Source organism: Condylura cristata, unplaced genomic scaffold (assembly GCF_000260355.1).
Source record: "Condylura cristata isolate star-nosed mole 26May11 unplaced genomic scaffold, ConCri1.0 scaffold00004, whole genome shotgun sequence".
Taxonomy (NCBI): Eukaryota; Metazoa; Chordata; class Mammalia; order Eulipotyphla; family Talpidae; genus Condylura; species Condylura cristata.
The window spans coordinates 72608816-72635897 of NW_004567105.1; the positions used below are offsets into that span (position 1 = coordinate 72608816).

Sequence of the window (27082 nt, forward strand, 5' to 3'; positions counted from 1 at the left end):
TAAAAAAATTAAAAATAAATAATTAAAAAATTGAAAAGTAAAAATAAGAGGGGAGACAAATCATTTTGCAAAGTGCTATGCCAACATGTACATGACTGATTTTGTGTACTGAAAATTCAGCCCAGGTGGGGACCGGATGGGTAGAGAAGGGAGCTGCTGAAGGACACAGGGACGAGAGTGGGCCGCAGCACTAGTGCCACCTCCACACAAAGCATGGGACACACCGGAGTATTGTCTAGGGTGTAGACACAACACTGTGTCCCAAGGGATTTTTTTATATTGAATCGGACCTACTCTGAGTTTTCATTCATACTATCTAAAGAATATGATTTTCACTATTATACTGGCAAAATTAAAAGGTTCACAATCTCCAGTAGTAGAGGTGATAATTAGATGGTGGAAATCCATATGCCCAGACATTTGGCAGAGGGCAGGTGTTTCATAGCGGTCATCTGAATTTAAAGTGTGCATAAGTTCTGACACAGAAATTTCACTTCCAGAAATCATGCAGAATTATTAGCACAAATGTATAGTATAGTCTATTAATATATTCAGTGTGGCATTAAATAGAAAAGTGGAAGCACCTAAATAATTCACTAACAGGAGATTGGGTAGATGAGTTGGAAGACAATCTATATTATGGCATTCCAGAAGGAATGAAAAAGTGTGCAGTTTCTCTATATGCACAGTCTTGCTTAGAAGGAAGAGTAAAAGTGGTTGGCTGCAAAAAAAAGTTGAAAAAATATTTATAGAATAAACTATTTGCTTGCCTGGAAAATGGGTAAGAGGATGGGATGGATGGCTAGATGGGCAGATGGACAAATGAAAAGGACACATGGATGGGCAGTGCAGGGACGCATGGACAGAGGAAGGAAGGGAAGGAGGGGAGAGAGGGAGCGACTAGGGAAAGGCAAAAGCGGAAAAAGAAAAAGACGTAGGATGACAGGGAAGGGTGTACTTAACAATTTGCAACCCTGCAATTTGCAACCCAACATTGTTTATCAGTTGGAATGGGAGTGAGGTAAACTTTCATTTAAAAAATTCTACATACTGCTGATTATTTGAACTTTTGATGAGGAACACATATTGCTTTCATAAGTAAAAAATCATGGAGTCCTATTTTAAATTGAAAGATTAGTTTGTGCCCTCCTTTCAGTCTCAATGATTGTTGAACTTCAAACAAGGGGAGTAGTATCTAATCTAGTCCTCCCTGTCTCCAGGGGTAAATCTTGGCTCAGTATTTTCTCTCTGCATTTCAGTTCTCTAAAATGGACAAGTCCTAGGAAAATGCACACAAAACTTCGAGTTAATTCAAAGCAAGAGCAGTTCTAGATTCAAACAGCTTCCTCCAGTCTCTAGTCCCATGGTTCTCAAATTTCATCTACATAACAATCACCTGGAGGGCTTCTTACACTAGATTGCTGGGTCCTGCACCCAGAATTTGGGATCGCATTGCCTGGGGACCCAGAATGTGCATTTCTAACAAGGTCTCAGGTCAGCAGCTGCTTCAGGCATTGAACTTGGAGAACCACTGCTCTAAGTGAAAAAAATTACTGGTCAAAAAGGTTCTGAGGCAGATTTGATAAGGACCTGAACCAACTCTCTTACTCCTTAAGCACCTCTTTCTAGTCGAGGCAGGGCGGCTAACCGCAGAGTGCAAGCACACAGGTCAGCCGCAGAAGGATGCCCTCTGAGGCTGTAGACTGGCAACAGAGGAAATCTTCATAGAGGAAGCAGGCCCCAGTGGGCCCCCTCGCCAGCACGTCCCCCCCGCCCCACCCCCAGAAGCCAGGAAAACTCACCCCCTGCAAAGAAGATGTTGTCGTTGCACTCTTCAGCACTACAGGCACAGATAAAGAATGTCTCGCCGTGCATCTTTTTTTCCTTCATAATACACTTTGGAGAATCGACATCTTCTAGAACAAAGCCATGGTACTTGAGCTTGGGGTCATGGCAAACCGTCTCTAGTGTTGTGTTCTCATCATTCTTTCTCCTGCAGAGTAGGGGTCACGGGGTGGGAGAGAGAAAAAGAACAGGTGACGACGGGCTCTGGACAGAAAAGGAGTCTGGACTGTGTTGCTTTCATGAAGTCATTTCTAACTGGGGCAGCTGGTGTCTGTTCGCAGGTATTGAAGCCTGTGCCGCAGTCTCTGGTGTGTTTCTATGTGTCTCAGCTATTCTTTGGCTTCGTCTCAGTCCCTACTTACATTAGTTCACACATGAGGGCTGCCCTTTGGAGGATTTTATTATTTGGGTAAATTTTTTTAAGGAACTTTTGATTTTATTATATTTTTAAAAATAACACATATTGGCCCTCCCTGGTGGCGCAGCGGGTTAAAGCACAGCACTGAGAATCTAAGACGGCTTCCGCATGAGTTCGACTCCCGCCTGCCCCGGAGGTGACCACATGGTGTGGCAGACCTCTCCTGACCCGCCCGCTGCTCCCCTCAGCAGTGTACTTCGTCGATCTGCCTGTTCTGCTCCCCACTCTGTCTCTGGTGAAGCCTCTCACCCTCCACATCTCTGGCCTGTACCCCAGTTCTGTATGCATAAATAAATAAATCTTTAAAAAAAATTAAAAAAAACACATATTCACTGCAGACAAATTGCAAAGCATAAGTAAGCAAAAGAAAAGCGAAATCACTCATATTTCTCTTCTACTTCTAACAGAGTTTGTGAACATTTTGCTTATAATCTTTCAGCCCTTCTCCCTCTTCGTGTGTAAACTATTCTAGGATCTGAATGCTGGAATACCTAGCTCACACTCCTTCTTTTCGACACATGAAAGTATTTATCCCCATCACCCTAAGATATGGCTGTCTCCCTCTCAGAAATTTTGAGCTCTGAGTTCAAAGTTTTGAGGTTGCTTCTCATGCTCTATGACTATTACTGAAGTTCTTGCCTAAGTTCTGACCCCTTTATTTCCCACCCTTCTCCTCTTAGAGGGTTTTAAAACACCGAATCTGAATTGAGTGAAAGGGGAGGGCATGGGAAAGAGCAGAAGGCGAGACCCTGAGGTGTGGATGCCTTCCACCCGCATGTCTGTAGGGCCCCCAGTTTATTCGGCAGGATCGGGGTCACGTCTGGCTGAACTGTTCTCAAAGAGCCTGTCTGGGAAAGTCACTGCAGTTCCTCTTTCCCTGTTTGTGAGGCCCCAGGATACAGTGTGTGAGGACAGGTTCCCGCTCAGCAGTTGGTGGTGATGAGAAAGCGGAAGAAGCTTCCTGGGTAAAGAGCTGTTGTTTCTCAAATTACAGAAAGGATCAGAAGTGGGGGAAACATTAAAATGCATGGGAGAGAAGTGTAAGGTGTTTTTCACTTACAGTTCAGGGACATATCTGATGCTGTCATAAACTAATGACTTCTTCACTTACTATCCCTTCATTGCACTAACTGGAACTTCTCTCAGCTCGGGCCCAGTCAGTGGCTCACACAGCATTTTACTTGGGCCCCAGGAAGTACTCAGTTGGCTTGCTGTGCATGTTACATTTAAAAACAACATGATTAATGCCCTCTATTATAATTGCAAAAGCCAAATGAAAAATCTGGCACCCCTATGCATTATTCTCTGCCTGTTTCCCTTTGCTCTCCTCATACACTAGCTGTCCTGGCTGACTGTCCAGCGTCAGGACTGGACTGACCACATCTTTTCTCCTCCTCTGAAAAGCTTACCCTTTCTGATGCAAAACACCTGTGGTCTTGAAAGTTTGTCTCTGGAGGTGTGTGTGTGTGGGGGGGGTCTAGGGAAGCTTTCTTGGGCTTTTCCTGACATGTTTGGTCAGAAAGCTTTGCAGCATAGCATGCTGTATGTGTGTGTTCTATGCTCACATATGCTCGTGGGTGCTCACCAACCCCCTCTGCCCTGACATGCACAAACTCACCGCTGAGGACACATAAAACTGGGCAAGAACCAAGAGAAACTTTCCTAAAGAACAAGACGGGACCATCGCCTCACTTCCCAAGAGCAATGCTGACTAGTCCCACAGCTTATTGCTTAACTCGAGGATGCTAAAGGCTTACACGGCATTAACAAGAGCAGGTATAGGGGGTTGGGATGGATCAGCCAGGAAGGGAACCCAGGGTTGACTCCAGCAGTGGTGAGTGAGCTCCTTGTTGAAAATGCTCAAGGATTCTCCAACTTGCACCTCAGCAGGCACAGGGTAAACCCTTGCTGAGTAAGCCCCCCGCTGTTAAAGGAGGAGCAAGAGTGGGAATCCTTAATTAGGGGGTGCCAGTAGGGAATTGAGCAAACCCTGGCATAATCACAAACAGATGATATATTTAAGTACCCCCTGCATTTCAAAAGTTCACGTTGTGCAACTTTGATTTTACAAAGGCTTCTATCATTGCCTATTTTCATAAGCAAAATAAATCCACAGGGGACCTTCATTTTTACAACAAAAGGCAAAAAGCCAAAACATCAGTGTTTGCCTTGCACAGGCCATCCAGAGCCCTGTGCCCTGAGCAGCACAATGGGCGTCACCCTGCTCCTTCCGGGGGACGAGTCCTTGTAGCTGTGTCTGTCTCAGGCCACTCCTGCTTTTTCTCTGTTATTCTAGGCTTTACGTGTTATCTAGTAGCTTATTTTTGTGTTTGTTTTCCCATCTAACTCAATGGTCATTGCTTTTTCCATTTACACCATTTTGGATTACAAAAATTTTGGCTAGTAGGGGTACCCTGTACTCACAAATATATTTATTCTTAATCCCAAATCTATGGGAAAACCTGCAAAAATAAGACCACCTTCCTCTCTGCCCCAACAGGTGTGTGTGTGTGCGCGCATGGGTGTGTACAGTCATGTGCACAGGGTTGTTATTTAAGATAGAGTTGCTCTCTGATCACTGGCTGCCTTATTCCTAGTCTCCTGCCTCCCACTTTCTGGCTGTTTAGACACTAGATCTGCAGAGAGGAAATAATCATAATACTTGCATCTGGGTAAATCCCTTTGCTACTTTCTCTGCTTACTCCTATATCAATGCTCTCCCTAATAGGCAAAGTTTAGATACATCTGAGCCTAGGAAGAGAAAATACCATGAAATAAATACAGACTTCTTCATGTCATAATATTTGCTCTGAGTCAATGAAGTTGTTAATATCCGCTAAAAAGAACCACCATAGTCAAATTAATGTTGGTTCCTAAGTATTTCTGTGGGTACATAACTGATCAGTTAAATGAGCAAAGAGTCAACCAACGAATGGAAAGGACACTGAAGCTGAGCAAAGCAGGGCAGTGGACGTGCATGGCAGAGCCTTGTGCTTTTGCACTTGGCTCTTTCTACAAGAGACTCCTCTGTTAGCTTGGGTTCTCTAGGGCCAGGCATTACTAATAGTGTTCTGTGCAGGATGTGTGTGGAGAAGCATCTCTCAGGGCCTGAAGCAGGCAGGACTGCACAGAGCAGGCACTGAACATGAGCAAGACTCAGCTGATCCCCAGAAAGTGGGAGGTTGAGGGTGGCTGGACAGAGCTGGCCCGAATAGGGGCCATGTGGAGAGGTCCACCTTGAGTGAAGCAGCTCTGGCCAGTGGAGAGGGTTGTGCTGCAGTGATGCGGTTGCAGTTAGTGGACCAGCTGCTGAAGGGGTGGATCCCAAGGGGATCTCGGGAGTTGCACCACATGATCCACTCCAAGGAGTCTTGTCCATGGCCAACCCAGGTCAAAACTGACATTCACCGCATTCGCGCTCTATAGCTGGGACACAGAGAGACATAGAGGCTTCTCCTGCCCCATAGCCTGACATATCCTGACACAAGCGAAGTCTCTGTACAGAGAGACTCGATTCACATTCAGTCATTTGGATTGTACTGCAGGTCAGGGGAAAATATACTAATTAAAAGAGCCTCAAATCAGAGATGCAAATATGCTCTCACACTCATAGTGGCTACTGAGTCAGGAGGACCAGTGGAAAATGAACCCAAAGAAGAAAGCCCTGCAGGGATCTAATCTGGGGCCTCAATTTTTTCCTGCACTGGATGTGCCAGATGGTTCCAGCCTTTCCTGAACTTTATTTGACTCTTCCAGAAGAGGAAGTCTGTTTGACTGGCTAGGAAGCCATTACCGAGCACAGGTCTGTCCCCTTTGCAAATTTTCCGACCTTCCTCCTGCCCTTCAGAGGCACACAGAGCATGATCATTACATGTTCCACACGAGAGGCTTTCAAATACCTCTCAACAGAACCTGTGTCCACTCTCTGCAGGTGAACATGACTGTCTGCCTTGGTCATTCCTCAGATGCAGGCTTTCTCAACTTGCAGGCAAACAGGTGTTGTTCCTTTTCACATCTCTTTGCCAGGATCCCTTTTCAAAAGCTCTCCTCAGAAATGGACATGGAAGAAGGTGGCAGGTACAGCCAGCTACCATGACAGGTCTTTGCTGTTAACATTCCTTTAGTTCTTTAAAAATGCATTCATCCTCTGGTATGTATGAAAGTTTGCAAGGTTTTCAGATCTATCATCAAGGCCAACTGTCTGTGGTTTGGAAAAAAATCTTTGAAAGACTCCCTGAGAGGGTGGAACATATTTGGTTTATATTTTCATTTGTCAACAGGCCAGGAGACACACTAGTTACTTGGGGGTGGGGGGAAAAAGGTGATAATTTGAAAGATCAGAGTAAGTCAGAAAAATGCTGTGTTTCATTAATGAATGTACAGTTTTTATAAAGTGGGGGCTCTTTTAAGGATCTTGAATTTTTTTCTTTTACCTCTTGCTGATAGTCCCAATCTGTAACCATGAATTAAGCAAGTCATTCATGAGCAACCTTGTGCGAGTGTGTATGTGTGCGGGGTGGTAGAGATGGGGAATGTGGATAAGAGACAGCAAAGGGAATCTGATCTAGGAGAAACATGTTGTTTCCATCCAGAGGACAGTGTGGCAGTTGCCTGCTAGCAGTGGAGGATTGGCTTATTTTTCAGGATCCCTGAGTAGCTTCTCCTTCTTTGGCAACTGCCTTTCCCATCCCAACTGCCCATTGTTCACAAACTCTCCACAAAAAAGGACTAAGAACAAATCTCCTGCTAGTACGATGGAGCATGTGGGGGAAGACAGAGTCCGTTAAATAGCTAATAGTAGGCAACCCCTCACCTTGCTGCAGGCATCTGGAAGGGCTTCCAGATTTATTACAAACCCAAAAGGTGTTTTTATGCTGTCACACATGCCACACAGACACACATATAGACACACTGGTCTGGGTGCATTTGAATTGTATAAAATAACTCTGGAAACAAGATTGAATAACTGGAAGTCAGTTGGCCTCAAGGAGAGAGAAACGGGATAGGCATCTACTCTAGGGGCTTCAGACACACTGACTGTCCCCCAAGTGTGCAATACTTCCACAAGGGGAGAAGCTGAAGTTTCAAGAAGCCAACCTTACCAGACAGCCACACAGACTTCGTGGGACTTCTCGCAGATGGCAGTGATGCTGCAGTTGCTGATGCAGGACTTCTGGTTGTCACAGGTGGAAATTCTCACATCACAAAATTTACACAACTGTGGAATCTTGTATGCATCATTGTCTGTGACAACCACGTCATTATTAACTGAAAGGAAAAAGAAATGATTATTTCTTTTAATAATCTACCCTGCCGGAAAGTCTGCCAATCAAGTCCTGATGATGCGATGCAATTTCAAGCAAACTTAATGTCACCTCGCTGAATACTGAGAAAGGTGAAATTTTGTCTTCACATCAGATTACAGTTTCCCTCATGTAGGCAATTTGTTATAAAAGCCATTGTATGGCAATGGAGTTTGGGGTGGGAGGAAGTTTGAGTAACTTCTTGCCTTTGTCATTGTGAGGCTTTCGGTCTACAAAAGCCTTATCATTCAATAAAGAAGCCTGGATTGCAGAGTGCTGGGTTTGGGGAGCACAAAGACAAGTACAAGAGGAAATTATAGTTTGTTTGGGTGGATAGATGAGGAAACAGCGCAGGGAAGGGTAACCCAAAATAGAGAGAAACAAAGAGGATGTGGAGTCAGATAAGACACACCCAGACGAACAGAGAGATCATAAAGGAGCAGAGTTGGGACATTCAAAGGGAGTTGGCCAACGCAGAAGGGGCACTGGAGGTCAAGCGGGGCATTGCCATCTTTGACTGATGTACCACCTGCAACCCATTGGTGCCTTGTTTGCCAGGTACTGGCTCTGACTTCTATCCTTTTAGGGAAATCAGTCAATGAACCAACACAGGCTGATGTCACTGAGACATGATCACAAACACCATGTGGTGGTTGGTTCCTCTGGTGAGTACAAATCAAGTCCCAGCCCAGTGGCCCAGAATCAGCTGCCTGCCCAGTAAGTCCTTCAGCAGCAGCTCTAGTACCAGCAACTCTTCTCTCTTGCCATGACCACTAAGGACACGTGGGTCTTACCACACCCCTTCCTTTTCTCAAACACCCCCCCCCCTTATGATTCCCTTTGTCTGGTTTGTTGTCATCTTTCTAGACGCTGGTTAAATATCCCTTATTCTTCCTGAAGCAACAGACAAACAACTACCTCAGGACCCTTTTGCTTTCTACAAAACTATCTCCATCATTCACACTTATAATCTCTCCACCCACACGCTAGTTAGCTGCAACTTCCGTGGGCTGATTTTCACACTGTGTCTCCTTTGCACACAGAAAATATCCCAAATTGGGCCCTTCCTGGTGGTGCAATAGTTTAAAGCACAACACTATGGAGCTCTCTGCAGCCATTGAAGCACAAGTTCGACTCCTGGCCAGGGAGGTGACCCACATGGCACAGCAGACTCTCCTGTCATGACTGCTGCACCTCTCAGCAATGTATTTTAGTAGATCTGCCTGTTCTACCCCCACTCTGTCTTTGGTGAATCCTCTCACCCCTACATCTCTGGCCTGCACCACAGTTCTTGTATGGATAAATGAAAAATAGATCTTTTTTTAAAATCCCAAATTATCTATTCAGTAAGTGAAGGAATAAGTGACTACATAAAAGGATGAAGACAAGAAGTTCATATTTATCCCTTTAAGCCAAGTGGAGTAGAGTCTCTTCACTCAAATGAAAGGATATGTGAGGATAAATGAAATCTTCATTCCCCACCCATCAATGAAATGTTGAAGCATGGCCCTTCTGCCCCCCCCCCCCACAGGGCACTCACAAAGAGGCAAAAAAAAAAAAAAATGGTGTAGCATCCAATTCCCCATCTTTTTCATAAATGACCCCATTCCCAGTGGTCACGGTGGGAATTAAAAGCATGACCTTGGAGAGAGTCAAGTCCGACGAAGCTATTGAGCACACAGCGAAAAGCCAGGATTGTAGACACGTAGGTTCTGGACTAAGAAAGACTAAGCATCTGGACAGCCAGACACACAGAGCACTCGACTGGCTGCTGGCCAATCAGGCATTGGAAAGGTGCACATCTCCACCCGCTCACTCTTGGAAAAGCCGGGAGAGCCTCTCCACCTTCTCCCTGTGTAAAGCAGGCTCTTGGCTAAAGCCAAAGGGACCATTGCAATCCTTCGTGGTCATTTCCTGTCCTGGGAATCTTAGATTTCTGTCGCTGACATTTCACCACGTAACCCTCTTTGCTGCTTGGGCACAACACCTGTTTCCTGGGTCTCTAAAAATATAAATATATTTAAATTTAAAATTTGCTTTCTTGTGGTAACATTATATATAGAAGAAAAAAATTAAACCCATTCATCCCTCTCAGGCCTCAAGTTCCATTTCAGGAAGTGTATTTTTAGGTAACAAACTATTTTGAAATTCTCAATGTCTCCCAGACCCAAAGCTCTATGCTTAGCTAAAAATATAAGCCAAAATGCTCGCTGAACCTTGTGCTCAGTTTGGGACTAACATAACAATGAATATATATCTTTATATATAGTTACATTTAGCTCGTTTGAAAAACAACTAATTTAACCTTCTAGGTTTTCCTGTAAGACAGGGGCAAAGCAGAACAACAAAAAAAAACTAGACCACGTTTTGTTTTATTTGATTTTTTTCTTGTTGAGTATAGAACGTGATTCATACAAACATTTATTTGTTGGTTAGAGAGTTTCATTGTTTTTAAATATGAAATCAAGCCTCTGTGACTTGGAATTCAATTTCCTAGCAGTTTAGGATTATAGTCTACAATGGTGGTTTATCAACTTTGAAGGCATGTTGGAATCATTCAGCTAGGGAACTTTAAAAACTAATGATGTCTGGGTCCCACCCCGAATATACTGATTTAATTATTCTGGAGGGTGGCCTGGGCATCTGAATTTTTAGTAGCTGTTTAAACAATTTCAATGTGCAGTCACGGCTGGAAACCCTGGCCTAAAATTACTTGAAAACGTGACACCAAACAGCACCAACCCGGGATGGGGGGAGGTGGAGTGGGGTGGGGGGGTGTCGGGGTGGGGGTTACATCTCCTCCCCCAGACAAGTACAGAGACACACTTAGATGATGACAAGGAAGGGGCAGTTCCTTGGTCAAACTGGGGGCCATTTCCCTGCGAAGCAGGGTCCTAAAGCTGTGTGATTAGCACTTTTACACCTCCCGTGGAAAGGAGTCCATTTCTGGGCTGACACATTCTTTCCTAACACAGGCTAAGAAGTGTGAGGAAAGTGACGAGGCTTGAGAGTGATAGGAGAGAAATAAAAACAAATGAGCAGGCTAGCAGCTACAGCCACAGATGCGTTGACAAGGATAAGTGGCTTAGATCTGATGCTTGCAAAATACAATCAGCGGTGATGTGACAAAAAAAAAAAAAAAAAAAAAAGAAAAAAGAATAAAGGAGATAAAGAAGGGCCGAGAGTGACACACCTCTGGGACAGCTGTCACAGAGACGTCTGTGCAGTCGGCTGGGGCTGTTCCATCCGTGCTGCCTGATGGAGTGGTCAGGAGAGAAACCTGCACAGGGGATTTTGGGGGAACCAAAAGCCAACTGTATAAATTGCTCCTGCAGGCATATGGAGCGAGGGTACATTGTATACAGGGACCTTATCTGTATTAGGGACTTGCTCTGTACTAGTTAAGGTGCGTGTGTGATCACATATCCATTCCTGAATGCCTAGCCTGGGGCCTCATTTTCCTCTTTACTTCGGTAAGTGTTATCACTATTAAGGTGAGCAGACATTTTAGCTTGGTCAGCTATTTTTTTTTTTTTTTAATTTTTAACATTTGAAAGCCTTCACACAGAGCATTCACTACACTCTAACCACCTCCCCACCTGCCTGCACCTCACACACTGTTCCCCAGCTAACCATCCCTATTCCTTGCCCTTAGGAAGCTCCTCACATTAACAATTCCAGGCAGCAAATACATTTCCAGCCTCTGCTTTGAGCCAGTATTCTCATTTTTCACTGTGTCTATAGATGGGAGAGTGGCAAGCAGAGAGGACAGCTATTACCTTTGTTGGGGCAGATAAAAGCTTTATGAATTAACTGTGGGATGAGGAAACAGAGCGCCTCGTTTCAGAGGTTGGGTTCAGATTCCCTGCAGGCCCACAGGCCCTACTTGAAAAATCCCAGGCCTACCCCAGGGACCTCAAGGGTCATGGGTAGCATGGTAAGCACAGTAGGTTAGAGAGCTGGAGAGGGTGGGTCTAGGAGGGCAGTCACTCCCGTATGCACAGCTGCATCTCTGTGTTCCAATCCTCAGGAAAAGTTAGTTTTCTGACCTCATGAGACAACATCTTATGTTTACCATATGTTTGTGAAGCCAAACAAAGGTGAGTAAATGCATATATTTGAATAATGAGGGACAAAGGCATTACTCTAAACAACACACCAAAAGCCACCTAGTTAACCTTATATACCAAACCCTTACCAATTTCAAAATTACTCCCAATTCAGGTTATTAAATTAATCTCCTGTCTTAAGTTCACGTGCTCATGTTAAGGCAATGAGTGTATTTAAATGCCCACAGGCCCTCCGGCAGCTGACCAACCTTAGGGGATTTTTCTATCATGATAGGCTAATTAGTTATTCATAATGTTCTCCAAAGTTGTCAATCGGAATGTCTCATCGAGTAAATCATTCAGTGAAAGTGTAGATGGCAGCTAGTTTCTGCATAAGATGATATCACATGTCACTGTTATCTCACTTCCCTTCAAACAAACCCATGATTAATATCAAGACCTTCAGTCTAGGTCAGACTGTCTTCCTCATTTTAAGTCACATTTTCCCCAAACTCATTGTCTAGAGACAGAGGCTCCTGATCTTGAGAACATGAATTGGCTACATACTTAGCTGAGGCTATTTCTGGAACAGTACTGTTGTCTTTAAAGATCAGAGATGAGCAGACTAGTAAGGTTAAGGCTATTCCAGGCAAATATCAGGAATTTTGGAGATGAATTCTTAGTCCTTATCTTTAAAATGGTGTCTACTATTAGCTGAACTATTAGGTAAATTCTCAAAATTCTACAAACAATCCTAAACAGTTTGCCAGAAATATGTTCAAGTATTTTTGAGTCCATGTATTTATCTCCTGTTGTTTTGTGGCATGCTGAGGACAGGAGGCATTTAAAAATTTATAGGGGTGCTTACTACATGGCAAAGGAGTTTATAGTGAAGAAAGGAAGTCTCCACAAAAATGGTGCTGAGAAATCTGGACGGTCACATGTAAAAGAGTGATGATAGATCACTGTCTTATACCACACATAAGCATAAATTAGAAGTGGACTAAAGATTTGAAATAAGACCCCAACCCATAAACTATATAGAAGACAATATGGGTAAGACATTCTGTGACATTGATTCCAAGGATATCTTTGAGAACTCAATTACAATAGTTTTAAGGAAAATGATGGCAAAAATAAACAAATGGGACTACATCAAACTAAAAAACTTTGCACAGCAAAAACAAAATCTAAACCTAAAGAAACTAACACAGAATGGGAAAAAAATTTACATATCCTGTCAAATTTTAATATCCGAGTTTGCACAAGTTCTTCATACAATAACAAAATCCCCAAGAACCCAATCAAAAAATGGGCAGAAGACCTAACAGACACCATCCCAAAGAAGACATGCAGAGGGCCAAAAGGCACGTGAAAAACTGTTTATCATCATTAAAACTGAGCTAGCACCTCATACCTATGAGAGTGGCCCATCCCCCAAATCAGAAATAAGTGTTGGAGAAGATGTGGAGAAAAAGGACCCTTGTACACTATTGTAAGGAAAGCATAGCCTGATCAGCCCCTCTGGGAAAAAAATATGGTCTTCAAATGATTAAAAACAGATCTAACATCAGGTCCAGCAATTCCACCCCTAGGTGTCTATCAAAGAACACACAAACAGTAAATCAAAGGGACATGTGCATTTCTATGCTCACTGCAGCACTGTGTATGATTGCTAAGTTGTGCGAACACTTAAGTTCTAAATGATAGATGAATGGATAAAAAAAAAATGTGGCCCATATATACAGTAGAATACTACTCAGCTAAACAAAAGATCAAATGTTGTTGGTGGTAAAAACACAAACACAGATGCTGCTGTAAGGGATTACACCAAGTGAAGCCTAACTCAAAAGAAAAGAAACAAATATTGGATGATCACACTTATATGAGGAATTTAAAGAAACAAATTAAAGGGACAAAACAAACCCACAATGGGGGAGGGCAGGGAGTGGATATTAAAAGGGAGAGGGGACCCAATGGCCTATGGTGAAAGGTGAAAGGTTACTAGGTGGGCTGGTGATGGGCGTGATGTCACGGCAAACATACATTTGAAGATGTGTGAACCTGTATTCCTAAAACACATGGTATTATAAGCCAAAGCCATCTCTATAAAATTAATAATTTTAATTATTCCACAAACAAATTCACAGATGTCTGGTATTATATTAATTGGTGTTATATATATTTCATAGCAAGACTATTAAAACAATACAACTAATGGCAGCATCTGGAAGAAGTCCATGGCCATAGGTGAAGAGAAATTACAATGCCTCAGAGCAATAACCCCCACCCCCATCACTGTGCCCCAGGTATGCCCCAAGTCTGAAACGTATAGGAGAGACCATCAGGCTGGGAACTCTGGCAGTTCAATGCTGTAGTTTAGAGGCACAATTTCTTTTCCAGGAAACCTGTTTTTGCCGGTAAGCCTTTCCACCAGATTGAATGAGACCCATTCACATTACATGAGGGTACTCTCCTAGACAAAGTCAACTGAGTGTAGTCACTAATCACTTCTTCCAAGTCCCTCCATTTCAACACCTCCATTTTTAGCATTTGATCAAAAAACCCAGCCAGGCCCAAGAGCCTGCTCGGAGCCCCCCCTCAGCACAGGCAATCACTGATTGCCTCCCAGTGCTACCAGGGCTGCCAGTTCCCAATGAGAAGAAAGGCCACAGAGTACCCTGTATTTGGCATTATTTCCTTTCGCCACTCATTTTTAACCAAGCAACATAGACTACCTATCCCTTACTGTTTACAAGATTTTCTCATTTTACTACTTTTCTCTTGAGCCCAGCCTCTTAAATGATCGCAGGCCTAGAGGTTCTGATTGCCATATGGGCCTGGAATTGAAAGACTTATTCTCTGAAAGAAGGTTTTTAATTGCAGATGGCATTTCAGAGTCAGGCGCTAAGGCACCATCTGGCAGGCAGCCTTCATGGTCTGCAAAGCTGGCAAGGAACACCCCACGGCCCTGGAGACAGGTGGGACGAATCTATTGGCCCATCCCCTACGTCTCCTGCTCCCTGAACAAAGAAGGGAGTCAAACAGCTTCTACCCCAGCAACCCCCCACCCCACCAACAACAACACACAAAAAAAAACAGATACATTGGCTAATTACCAGAAAAAAACAACCAAACACCTTGGGATGATGTCAGAGATATTTTAATACTTCCCTTTTGTGAACATCTATTGCATAGCTGAAACATCTAATACAGTGAGTTTCTTAACAACAGAAGAGGAGACTTTCCTTCAAGTGATGGCCCCTCAAAAATCTGGTGCATCAGCTTCCCTAAGGGGAAAGCAGCACAGGGAGCTGAGAGCTGGCAGGACAAGGAGGGGAACACACAGGTAGCCTGAAGGCATGTCTTTTTCTTTTGATAGAAACATCTTTGTAATGCTAATAGTTTTCAAAAACCTTCCAAGGACTAACTAATCCACTCTCTAAACTCTCTTTGAAATAGCAGGGAAATCATTCTAGTGAAATGTCTAAGTAAGAAAAGATATCCTGTGTCCATCTTGAAATTACCTACCACAAGCTCAGCCAGTAAGGGTTTATATGTGTTGATGACATCTACACTATGCTTCCAGGGTTAGAGGTGCAGAGCAAACAGGCTCTCCTCAGGTTTATGGTCAAGTCTGAGAGGCAAACTGACTTGCCTTTAGGATTACAACTGAGATGAAAAAATGCACAAAATGAAGTGTGAGGTCAAAGAAGAGAGAGCTGACACAAGAACTCCGGAGTCTGTTCCCTAAAGGTTGGGTTTGAAGAGTCAAGGGAAGACAAAGTCACTCTGGGCTGAGATCACAGCTCAGAGCAGGAGAGGCTGAGCTGAGGGGAGGGACCCAGGCAAGGAGAGTTAGAGACCATCTTACAGACCTCCAGCCTAAATTCACTATCACGTAGGCAATTAAGAATTAACTGGAGAAGAGGGGTGTGTTGTGTGTGTTGTGTTGCCTCTCTGTGTGGCTTACACAACTGAGGGAATTTAAATTTGAGTGCTTTAGTAACCTTTGTATATAAATATACACAATGTATATATTAGTGTACTATGTATATAATAATACACTATAGGTATATAGCAATACACCAGGTATATTATACTACACTATGGATTTATTTTGAGAAACAGCATAAATAACAAATTTGTGTTTACCAAACAAGTAAACTAGAGATTAAGGAATACTTCTAACAGAACTGAAATACAGGCCAGAGATGCAGGGATGGTGAGAGGCTTCACCAAATAAAGAATGGGGAAAAGAACAGGCAGGTTGATGAAGTACACCGCTGAGGGGAGCAGTAGGAGAGGCAGGAGAGGTCTGCGGCGCCATGTGGATTACCGCGGTGCTTGGGATCGAACTTGCACTGAACTGGCTGCGGCTGGCTTGCAGTGCTGCGTCCTAACCCGTTGCACCACCAGGGAGGGCCTGGATTAAAGGATATTTCAACACAATTAATCCAATAGGGTAATTTCGGTTGAACACCATTTTTTATTTTCAATTTTTCTTATTTTTACTATTTTTATATTTGTCTTCTTACATTGTGGTTAATATTTGGACAATACTTGATTTCTCCTCTCAGTTTTCCCACCAACACTGGACTGTCGTTACTCTAGGATTTCTAAAATTTGATTTAAAAGGAAATTTTTAAAAAATAATATAATAGTTTATTTTTAGATCACTTTGTGCCTTTTTCCATTTCAGTTGTAATCCCTGTGGGCTTCCCATCACCAAAACACCCGTGTGCCATCACCATAGAAAAGGAAAATTTTAAGAAGCCTTATAGAGAATGAAACAATGGAATGGAAAAGTACTTGAGTTTTTCTAGTGACAAACATAAGCTGGAGTTTCAATTGCATCCTTCCCTAGTTAACACTCTATAGCCTCAATAATTTCAAATTAATCTCAAATAAGTTTTCTTGCTTATCCCTGAGTTTCTTGGATCACTAAGGAGTGAAGTGCAGTTTGAGTTTTCCTAACACTTGCTGACTTTGCCCTTTTCTTTTGTTTTCTGGGTATACGTCTGAGAAATCAGGTCACATACCAGGAGACAGAAACCAAACATTTAAAATGACTCCTGCAGATGGAAACATCTATATTGTTGCCAAAGGCAGTATTTCAGAATACCAGTTTGGCAGTATCCAAGAAGTTGAGAAATCTTTTAGCTCTCTCAATCACTTTCTTTCATCTTAAACAGGGATCTAGTGGATAAAACACACTTGTGAAAATGGGGTAGAAAGAAACAAGCAGTTTGCAACAAATACAGCCATCTTTACTTGGCAATTTTCAGTTTATCATTGATGAGCACATACCTGAAGAGGCGGGAATCAAACACAGTGTGATCACTTTACTAAAATAAATATCAATCAATCTATAAATAAAGACCTTAAAAGCTGCTTTTAACAATGAGTTTATCTAGCAAACTCTGTTTGGACTTTGACATGAGCTAAAACCTAGAAGCTTACATACAAGGATTGGAGCTGGAAAAGAAGAAATTAGTGGAGAAAATGAAGCCACCTCAGGCAAATGGGAGAGTGTATCAAGGGTAAAAGCAAAATGTGACACGTTCATGAACATTCAAAATAATTTCATTCTACTGCTGGTAAATACTTTAAAGTTGCCACTGGAAATAATACTGAGAAACAATTCTTTCTCTGTTGATAGGCTTTAGATGATCTGCTATAGCAACAAGAAAAATAACCCAAATATTGTTGAAAATAAAAGATGAACTCACCCACTTGATGACAGTCAGAACAACACTGGTAAACAGCACAGTCTAATAGAGGCAAGATCATGAACGCATGATTTGGGGAGTTTTACTGCATTCCAATCCAGTTAATACAATGTACTACCAGCAAAAATAGCTAACATAAACAAATAATGTATTATTTATTCGCACATCAAGTTCTTGAGGAAAGGTTGGGCAGTAGACGATATTAGAAATGTTCCTTTTTCAGATGCTTATATTCTTGTAGGGAACGAAAACAAAGAGCAGAAATTATCTTTATCACAAGAAATTTTGAATAGAAAAAATTTCTTATAATTGTTATTCATTTAGGATTTGAACATTTTTATCTCAAAGTAGTGAGGCCATTTTGTCTCAAAGTAGTGAGGCAGCTTAATGCAAGTTGTTAAAAACAATACAAAAGAGAGGATCTTTTTGTAAAGGTAAAAGCTACTAGAGAATCAGCAAAACAGACATGTGTGATGAACCATTTGCTTCAACTAAGCAAGAAATTTGATCTGAAAAAATCCATTCTGAGTTCGGGCTCCGGCTCTTCATTTCCTAATTCCGCTATGCAGGCTTCCTCCCCTCCCTCCCAAAATGTACTACTCTAGTTCAAGTCCAGTAGCTAAAGGGTTTTCAGTTAAGGTGCATGTGGAAACATGGGTCATATTCTCATTCTGGGAACACTACTGCACTTGCGGAGCTACACTTTCAAACCGAGAGGTTGATTTCTGACAGCAAATTGCCGGGGGTTAGAACAGATTGGGAGAAGCTGACGCAGAGGCTGCTGAGATGGAGGTGAGGGGTGGGGCAAACGTCTTAAACCATCCCCAGGTGTGCTCTGTTTAGCCTAAACTTGTCTTTGAAAATGTGAAAGAAGTTTTTAAAATTGGTTATTCACAAGAAAATCTGGTTTCCCAACTACACTTAATAAAAGAGACTTGGCACCAGCGGTTGGTGGCATGGGGCGTGGCCTCCTGAGGTGGTGAGAGTAGCTCTCAATTTGCCTCATCCCGGTTAGGAGGCCTTTGTGGCCAACTGAAGTTTTGCCATTAATGGTTATGTAACATGTCCTTTCAATATTTTCTTCTCATATTAGAGCTCTAACAGGAACGTAAAAATTCATGATTGAACTCAACTATAGATAGTGTCATACACATTTGATTCTCTAATGCAGATACTAACATTTACAGTTCAAGGCAAAAGAAACTTCTATGTTAGAAATCGGTACCGGATAATGATGATGAAAATAATATAATAATAATAACAATTATAGTTACTGTTTCGGTTATCACCATTTACCATCTGGAGAATATACCTAGTCAAGTGCTAAATGATGTGATTATCTACCCCTCACGTAATTTTATCAACACCACATAATAGGTGGGGAAATCAAGGTTCAGAGATGAGAAATAATATACGGTCAATGAGATTCGGCTCTTAAGAGACAAAGCCACAGGTCACTCATCCTTCCTGATACTGTCAATAAAATGGACATCCCAGTAGAAGGTGAAGACAGTGAGCTTGACTTACAGCAGCTCAGTATGTAAAGACACAAGAGCTCTAAGGTTTTTAGAAAACAGCTTTGGCTCTTTTGATTCACTTCAGCTTTAATAAGTGACACATTTAATAAGGGCAGCTGGGTGAAATTCAAGAGTTTTAAGGTTAAGACTTGAGGGTAAGTTCAGGTTCTACTAACTGTGGAACTTAATTCTTAGAACCTCCATTTCTTGATCTTGAACATATTTTCTACATTCAAGATGAAGCTAAAATGTGCTTGAAATACATGCAAATTGTCTAGACAATAAGAAATGTTACACACAAGTACTCTGGAAGGAGAAGTAACTCAATGTGCAATGCTATTTGTCAGGAAAGAAAGTCACTGCCAAGGAATAAGATAAGAGTTTGGTAAGTCTACTTATCCAAGGAATGTAGCAATTTCATGATTTCTTGAAAATCTTTCATGAAATTTGAGTTGAATACAAATTGTAATTTAGTAATTTTGTGTCACCACCATGCTCCAAAGCTTTCAAAAAGTTATAAAGGAATCAATCATCAAAATAAAGTTTCTAAGAGGGTGTGGCAGACTTTACAACCCTTTTAGACCAAATAATCCAGTTTACCTATATTACTCGTAACCAGTGTAGGTGTGGTAAACAGGCAGGAACTAGGAAATCAAGTTCAATTTCAAATCATCTGCAAATTGACACATTTCACAGGAGATTGCTGATCTGCTTCAGTTTTGAGACACTTAATATGTTACTTGGCAATTTGCTAATAAAATTAGTGAGTTTGGCATGAAGAATTGGGAAGGCAATGAGGCACCTTAAGACGATGGAATTCTAATATGTTGAACTAAAGTTACATTTCTCAAGGAAAGAAAGCCAGTACACTGATTCACAGCTGATGAGAGAAGTAAAAGATGATTATGAACATCAATTTTACTAGATTTTTAAGTATCTAGTTAAGAATTGTTCTGTGCCATTCAGATATATGGAAAGCACTGTTTCTTACTCTTTTGCACTTCAGGTCATGTACTCATGTGAAAATTAATTTTGTGATAATACTATACAATTTCTATTGGGGGAGACTTCACCAAGCTGGGAATTGAAAATTCTCCATGCTTTGTGTTCACTGGCAGTTAGTCAACTGCTTTGTGAGTTCTCCTCTGACCAGTCAAAAAGGTGGACCAAACACCAGGGCCTTTAGGATCATCTTTGAGGTTCTTTCCACTTGGGAAAACAGTCACAATTCAGTCCAAAATGTCAAGAGTGCTGAATAATTCAAATACATCCCAGCTGAGCTCTAGAGGTCTTGGTTAAATAAAATGCTCCGCTTTCCTGTAAACTTTTTTTTCAACTTTCTAAGAAAAAAAATGGCTTCAAGACTATGAGCTTTGTTATTGATATGTTGCTTTGTTTTCTCTATTAGGAAGCCCACTCTTAACATCTTGGTATGCTATGTTAAGTACCGCATCCCCCCGACATTTAAAAAGCACACTTAAGTCTGATCTTTGCTGCTGATCAGTTCTGCAAGAGCAAAACTATACAGTGACATTTGTACATCAGGAGGTTGGAAGGAAGGAAGTGTATGTCAGGTGACAAAGGACCACTTTCCATTCAGCCCTTGCAGGCATTTCCTCTAATTTTATGGGGGATGTGGAGGAAATTCTGATTTAAGAGCAGAACCATTTACTGCAGTAGTTTAAAACAGCAATCTTCAGCAATAGAAACATCTGTGTTTACTCTGAATATGTTTTGGGGCCCAGCTAAATGATAAGTAATAATAACAAAAAGTATGATTCTATAAAAACACCTTAATTATGTCTGATAAGTGACTGTGAGCTTCATATTATGGTTTCCACTTCACCCAAGAGGAAAGTGCTTAGGTAACTTGCCAGTAGGCTTAGGCTGTATGTTTCTTGAGGGCAGGAACCATTTGTCTTGTTCCAGGAGAGACAGTACCAACCCGCGGTCTGCTAAATAATAGGAACTTCCTAAATGTTGAATGAAGTAAAAGTCCATTTCAAAATCAAGCTTCTTCCACTATGTCATCTCTTCAAGGCTGATTTTTGCTCAAATTACAAATTAAAGAAAAGAAATACGGTCAATTTTAAGGAAATGAAAGTAGAAACCACACCTCTCATACTCCCAGCATATTAAGACAGCAACCTATTGCTAAAAGAACTTGCACAAGTCTGTTGACTGCTTGTCACCAAAGGACCCTTGACTAGTTGACATAAGAGGACTAAAAGGCATGTTCGATTCACTTTTGTTTCTAAGATAACACCAAACTCTTTGAAACTTCCCCCCTTCATGTTTTTCAAGCAGAGGAAGTGAAATAAAAAAGAAACAAGTTTCAAGCATTGTTAAGGCGTCAAGAAAGGACAACAAAGAGCAGGAAATCTGAAACAAAATCTGAGAATCTGCCCTTCAAATGGGCAACTTTGCTTGTTTTCTCACAATGTAGTTGGATGAGAAAGTATGAGGCTGATCTTTGCCTTTCCTGGGCATTGATCATTGTTTTCAGGGCTGTAATGTTATTTGCAGTCAACAGCATAAAGGGTTCTCACGAGGTCAGAACTATGTTTTGTATGATGCCACCCTCCAAGGAGTGAACATTCAAATACTTCCAAATTCAACCAATTCCACTACAGCGGTGCCACTGGTGAGGTGGCATTTATGATAATGTTGATTGTAGTCAAGATAAATTCTTGTCTCTATTTTATTTTTTAAAAGATTTATGCATGCATGCATGCATGTAAGAACTGGGTTACAAGCCAGACGTGTGGAGGGTAAGAGGATTCACCAGAAACAGAGTGGGGAGCAGAACAGGCAGACTGAATGAAATATACTGCTGAGGGGAGCAGCAGGTGAGAAGGAGAGGGCTGCTGTGCCATGTGGGTCACCTCCCCAGGCGGGGGTTGAATGCTGATGCAGTGGCTGTGGATAGCTTCATAGTGATGCACTTTAAACCCCTTGTGCGGGAGAAGACCTTCTTTTCCCTACTTTAATGAAGAAAATGATACCCACCCTTCAAGTGTCCTCACATGGGCTAGAATACAGCGGCAGCTCTTATACCTCTGGGAATGGCCACAGCTGCCTACTTTTAGGAGTAGGAAGAAAGGTGGAAAAGTAAGCTTAAATTTCGAAATGCTTGAATTGCCTTTGACGAAGAAGCCAAATTACAATATAGTCTATCTAGTCCATAAGATGTGTTTCTTTAAATATTCTTATTGAGCTAATCTAGTTTACGTGGTTGCTTCCATAATAAGTTGGGCTGTCATGGCCGAGTGGCTAAGGTGTTGGACTCAAAGAAGAGTTTTTTTGGTGCAAGCTCTGGTATGCAGCTAACTTTTGCACTTTCGTTTTGTCCTCCACTCAAATAGTCATTAAAGCTACTGAGTGCTGGAATGAAAGATGTATAAAATGCTGTAGGGCCTCAGGGACAGGCCAGAACGTGTCTGACTACATGCACAGTCTTATATATCTTAGTCTAATCACTTTACCAACGCCAATGAAATTAGAGAATGGCTCCATTACGGGATCCGATGTAAAAATGTATGTCAATAAATGTGAAAAGAGGGGAGCAAAAATAAGAGACCATCGGGGAGTGTAGCTGACAAGGAAGCTCTGGTTTTAGGACATTTGAACTTGGTGTTCCCTCCAGGTAGGATGTTCTTTTATTATATATTTACTGCTTTTTTCCCCTTAATTTTTATTGAAGTAACTGTTGGTTTACAGCACTACACATGATTTAAGAGGAAAGGTTCACACCTTTTGAGATGTGTGTCATCACACTACAGCCAAGCCAAAGCACCCATAATCCCTTACCTTAGAACGCTGGAGCCACCCCTTTGTACCCCACTCTACCTTTCCTCCCCCCTCATAGCCTCAACTCTGCAGTGATATTTCTGGGTTTTGTTTTGGTTCAGTTTATCAGATCCTTTGTTTTGTCTCTCTCTATTCCACATCTGACAAAGCATCCAGTGTTTCTTTCTCCTTCTGACTTACTTCACTTAACGCAGTTCCCTCAAGTGCTATCCATGCTGTTAAAAATGGCAAAAGTGCATCACTTTTTCAACTGACGTGTATTCCATCATGAATATAGGCCACATCTTAGTCCACTTCACTGTCATTTAACACTTAGGTTGTTGCCATAACCTGGCTATTGTCAACATGCCACCATGAACAAAGGAGAGCTTCCGTCCCTTTTTGCATTCTTCAGTTCCAAATAGAATGTCTGACCCCAGGTGTTTTGCCTTTTGCAGACGGGGATATGATGACCCTTTCCAAAATCACAAATGCCTCACTCTCTGCCTGTTAGCTTGCACTTACCATTTCTTACATACTAGTGGGATACTTTTCATTAACTTGTACATACATATGTGCTATCCTCCAGTATCTTGGACATTGCCTGGCACATAGCGGTTGTTTTCAGTTTCCCATTTCTCTGAACTCGTTGACACCAAGTTCCATATCCATCATCAATTTTCAAGAGAAAATTGTTTATGATAAATTACTCTTCATAAAAAAACAAATACATAGACACATGCATAAAAAGACATTTTGAATCCAGGCAAAGAGGGTATGGCAAGTCAATAAAAAGCTAAAAAGGAGTGAAGGTTTAGTTGCTCAAATTAGTAGCATAAAAATGTTCAGAAGTCTGGCCCTCTCTGGTGGCACAGCAGGTTAAAGCGCAGCACTAAGAAGCTTAAGCCACTTCCGCATGAGTTCGATGGCGTGGCAGACCTCTCCTGATCCGCCCGCTGCTCCCCTCAGCAGTGCACTTCATAGATCTGCCTGTTCTGCTCCCCTCTCTGTCTCTGGTGAATCCTCTCGCCCTCTGCATCTCTGGCCTGTACCCCAGCTCTATATGAATAAATAAATCTTAAAAAAAAAAAAAAAAAGTTCAGCAGTCAGGCCCTCGATGGTGGCACAACAGGTTAGGATGAAGCAAGCTAGCCTCAGCCTCTTCAGTGCGAGTTTGATCCCCAGCTCCAGAGCTGACCCACATGGAGAAGCAGACCTCTCCTGACCTGCCTGCTGCTCCCCTCAGCAGTGTACTTGGTGAATCTGCCTCTTCTACTCTCCACTCTGTCTCGGGTGAAGCCTCTCACTGCACCTCTGGCCTGTAGCCAAGTTCTGTATGAATAAATAAATAAATCTTAAAAAAAAAAAAAAGTTCAGAAGTACAGGGAGTTTCCAGGGAAGAGCAGGTTTATAAAGATGCAGGACCATGGGGCAGCTAAGATGAGTTTCTTCTCAAGATATACAGTCAAAACAGTCAAGAGCCCAAGCTGGTATGGCACTGTGTAACAAATACAATAGCCAGGAACACATATGTCTTTTAAAATTTAAATTAATACAATAAAATAAAATCATATTGAGTTTCAAGTCACACTAGCCATTTTCAAGTCCTCTTAGCCACATGTGACAGGATAGAGAGAGCATTGTCACATCACAGAAAGCTCTATTTGGCCTACTCTGGTCTAAAGCTATCCAAAGGGCCTCCTTTCTAACCTACCAGGGATAAGTGAAATCCTGGGACCATAAGGGGACACAGAGAAGTAGGGCAGAGGAAGAAGAGAAGTGTCCTGTGAAGAGACCGGACCCCTGGCTTGGATGCCATTTGTGATGACCATTCCACCCCAAGTTACAGACAGAGTGGGAAGCAGAACACGCAGATCCACGAAGTACACTGCTGAGGGGAGCAGCGAGCATGTCAGGAGGGGTCTACCGTACCATGTGGGTCACCTCCTGGGCGGGGATCGAATTTGCACTGAAGCGGCTACAGCCAGCTTGGAGTTCTGCATCCTAACCCGTTGCACTACCAGGGAGGACCTCCACCCCAAATTCTTAAGGAATGTGCTCTGTGCTAAGTAACTGGTGGCCCACTGTGCTACTGCTGAGGCAGTGACAGAGGACAATCAGGGATAAGGGCTTGAGTTCCACAGTAAACCCAAAATCATGAGTGGCAGCAGCAGGAGGTCCCAGAGTGAGAAAAATGGACCAAACTAGCTCTGCAGCGAGCTGAGACCCGTGAGGGCTCACATCAGCTGGCACCACCTCTCAAAACACGAATCCCTGGGCCTAAGATGAAAGACAGTTTAAAAAAAAAAAAAAAAAGTAAGGTTCCTCAGTCTCCTAAGGTATCAAGTAATTCTTAGTAAGCCCCATTTCAATGACTGAAACATAAGGCAGGGCCGAGGCACACAGATTAAGTTTCCAGTCAAATCCCCCCCTAAGCCCAAAGCGAGGAAATTAACATTTTAGAAATAATACTGGCTTTTTTCCCTGTGTTTTTTTTTTTGAAGGGCTTAAGTCACAGTCTGCCAAATAAGGGTGAGTTTCTAGAACAGCAGAGAGGTGACAAATGGAAGGAGAATTTACTGACAGGAGAAAATTCCAGTGCCCTTCAGGAAGTCACTTCCTCTGGACTTTAGTGATGGAAGTTAACCTTAATTAAAAGCATTCCTCCCAGGCTCCTTTTCTCCTAGGAGATTTTACCTGCCTCCTAACTTCTCTTTACCCAGTACATTCAGGAAGGAGTCTGAAAGGTCTATAACCCCTACCACTTCATGGGCGTAACCTATTTTTCTCCCTCAAGACAATAATATTTTTACAGTCCCTTTCAGATTAAATCTAAAGACACAAATGATAAAAGCGGCCTGGCTGGATCTTTCTACAACAAAGTATATAATTAGAGTGTACTATTAAAGGCTATTTCCATAAACACTACCAAGCACCAGAACAGAAAAGCATATGATTCCAAAGTAAGGAATAGGAAGGGAAGGAATGTGTCCAACTTGGATTGTAATAAGTGCTAAGATATGACTTAAATAAATCTCTCTAGAGGACTTGTGAAATGGGCATTTTAAGGATGTACAGTTACCCCACTCACTAGATGACTGTTTAGAAGTGAAGGGATTTTGATTCTTCTGTAATTTCACTGCAAAACTTTGCTCGTATTTGTTATATTGGATTTCAAATCAGAAGATGGGGAGTTTTTTTTAACTCAGTAAATGGTACTTTTTGTGTTGAGGGAATAATACATCCCCTGACCTTTCTGATCAAACACCTCTCCAACCAACCTGATTAGGCTACTTGAGTGCTTTCCAACCCGATTTGCACATCAAAATCATCTGGGGGGAACTTAGAAAACAATATTGATGCCAGAGCCCTACCCCAAGGCAAATAAATCAGAAGTTCTAAGAGGTTGACTCAGGCACTGGGATTGTTTTAAAAGCTTTCTAAGTGATTATAATGTGCAGCCAGAGTTGAAAATATATATAAATATAGTTCAGGTAAAGACTTATTTGATATAGAGTGAAGATTTCAACCACAACAAACACGGGACATGAATACTGGGTCAAGGTGGACCCACCTACAAGGAGTGATTCTCAAATTTTTTTTGCTGCAAAGGAAAATGACAAACTGCCTTAGAATAAACTTTATTATAAATGTACGCAGGCAGCGTCAAGCCCAACCCAAATAACTTTCTCATGTGACTCAAACTCTAGTAACGTTTGGGATAAGGCAGAGATGCTAAACTGGCCCCAAAGAATGCAGTTGCTTTTGTAAAAATTCTTCCTGGAAGATTATTTAGATTCATTTTTAAGTACATATTGTACAAGTTCCTATCTTATTAAAGGGTGGAAATTCTTTGCTAATCGTCAAGAGGACAATTAGCTAAAAGGAAGATCTGTTTGAAATATCTGAGGAGCAGCCTTCCTCAGAAAGCTTCATTTTTAAAGTGTTTTGACCCCACAAGATAGAATAAATAATGAGTTCAAGGAGAGCAAATGTGAGACAATGTCTCTCTGGTTAGAGTGTCTAGCAAAAAGTTAATAAGATAGGGCCCTCCCCGGTGGCGCAGCGGGTTAAAGCACAGCACTGAGAATCTGGAGCCGCTTCCGCATGAGTTCGATTCCCGCCTGCCCCGGAGGTGACCACATGGTGTGGCAGACCTCTCCTGACCCGCCCGCTGCTCCCCTCAGCAGTGTACTTCGTTGATCTGCCTGTTCTGTTTCCCACTCTGTCTCTGGTGAAGCCTCTCACTGCCCCTGGGCCTCTGGCCTGTACCCCAGTTCTGTATGCACAAATAAATAAATCTTTTAAAAAAAAAAAAAGTTAATAAGATAAACAGATAAGAGTTTTAACAGTTGTGGACAAGCTTTTCCTTCAGAAAATCACAAAGCTAAACAGAACCAATTTAACTTTTAAATCAATATTTTCCTGC

The 27082-nt window shown here is 42.1% G+C and overlaps 1 protein-coding gene across 1 annotated transcript in view; it reads right to left on the reverse strand.

Annotated features, from left to right (window-relative positions):
- TGFBR2 (transforming growth factor, beta receptor II (70/80kDa)) overlaps positions 1 to 27082 on the reverse strand; it is an 89573-nt gene that overhangs the window by 44808 nt on the left and 17683 nt on the right. Inside the window, exons 2-3 of the mRNA XM_012720525.1 lie at positions 7366 to 7531; positions 1803 to 1993 (exon numbers count right to left, since the gene is read on the reverse strand). Coding sequence (XP_012575979.1) covers positions 1803 to 1993; positions 7366 to 7531 — 357 coding nt within the window. The remainder of the gene's footprint in view (positions 1 to 1802; positions 1994 to 7365; positions 7532 to 27082) is intronic.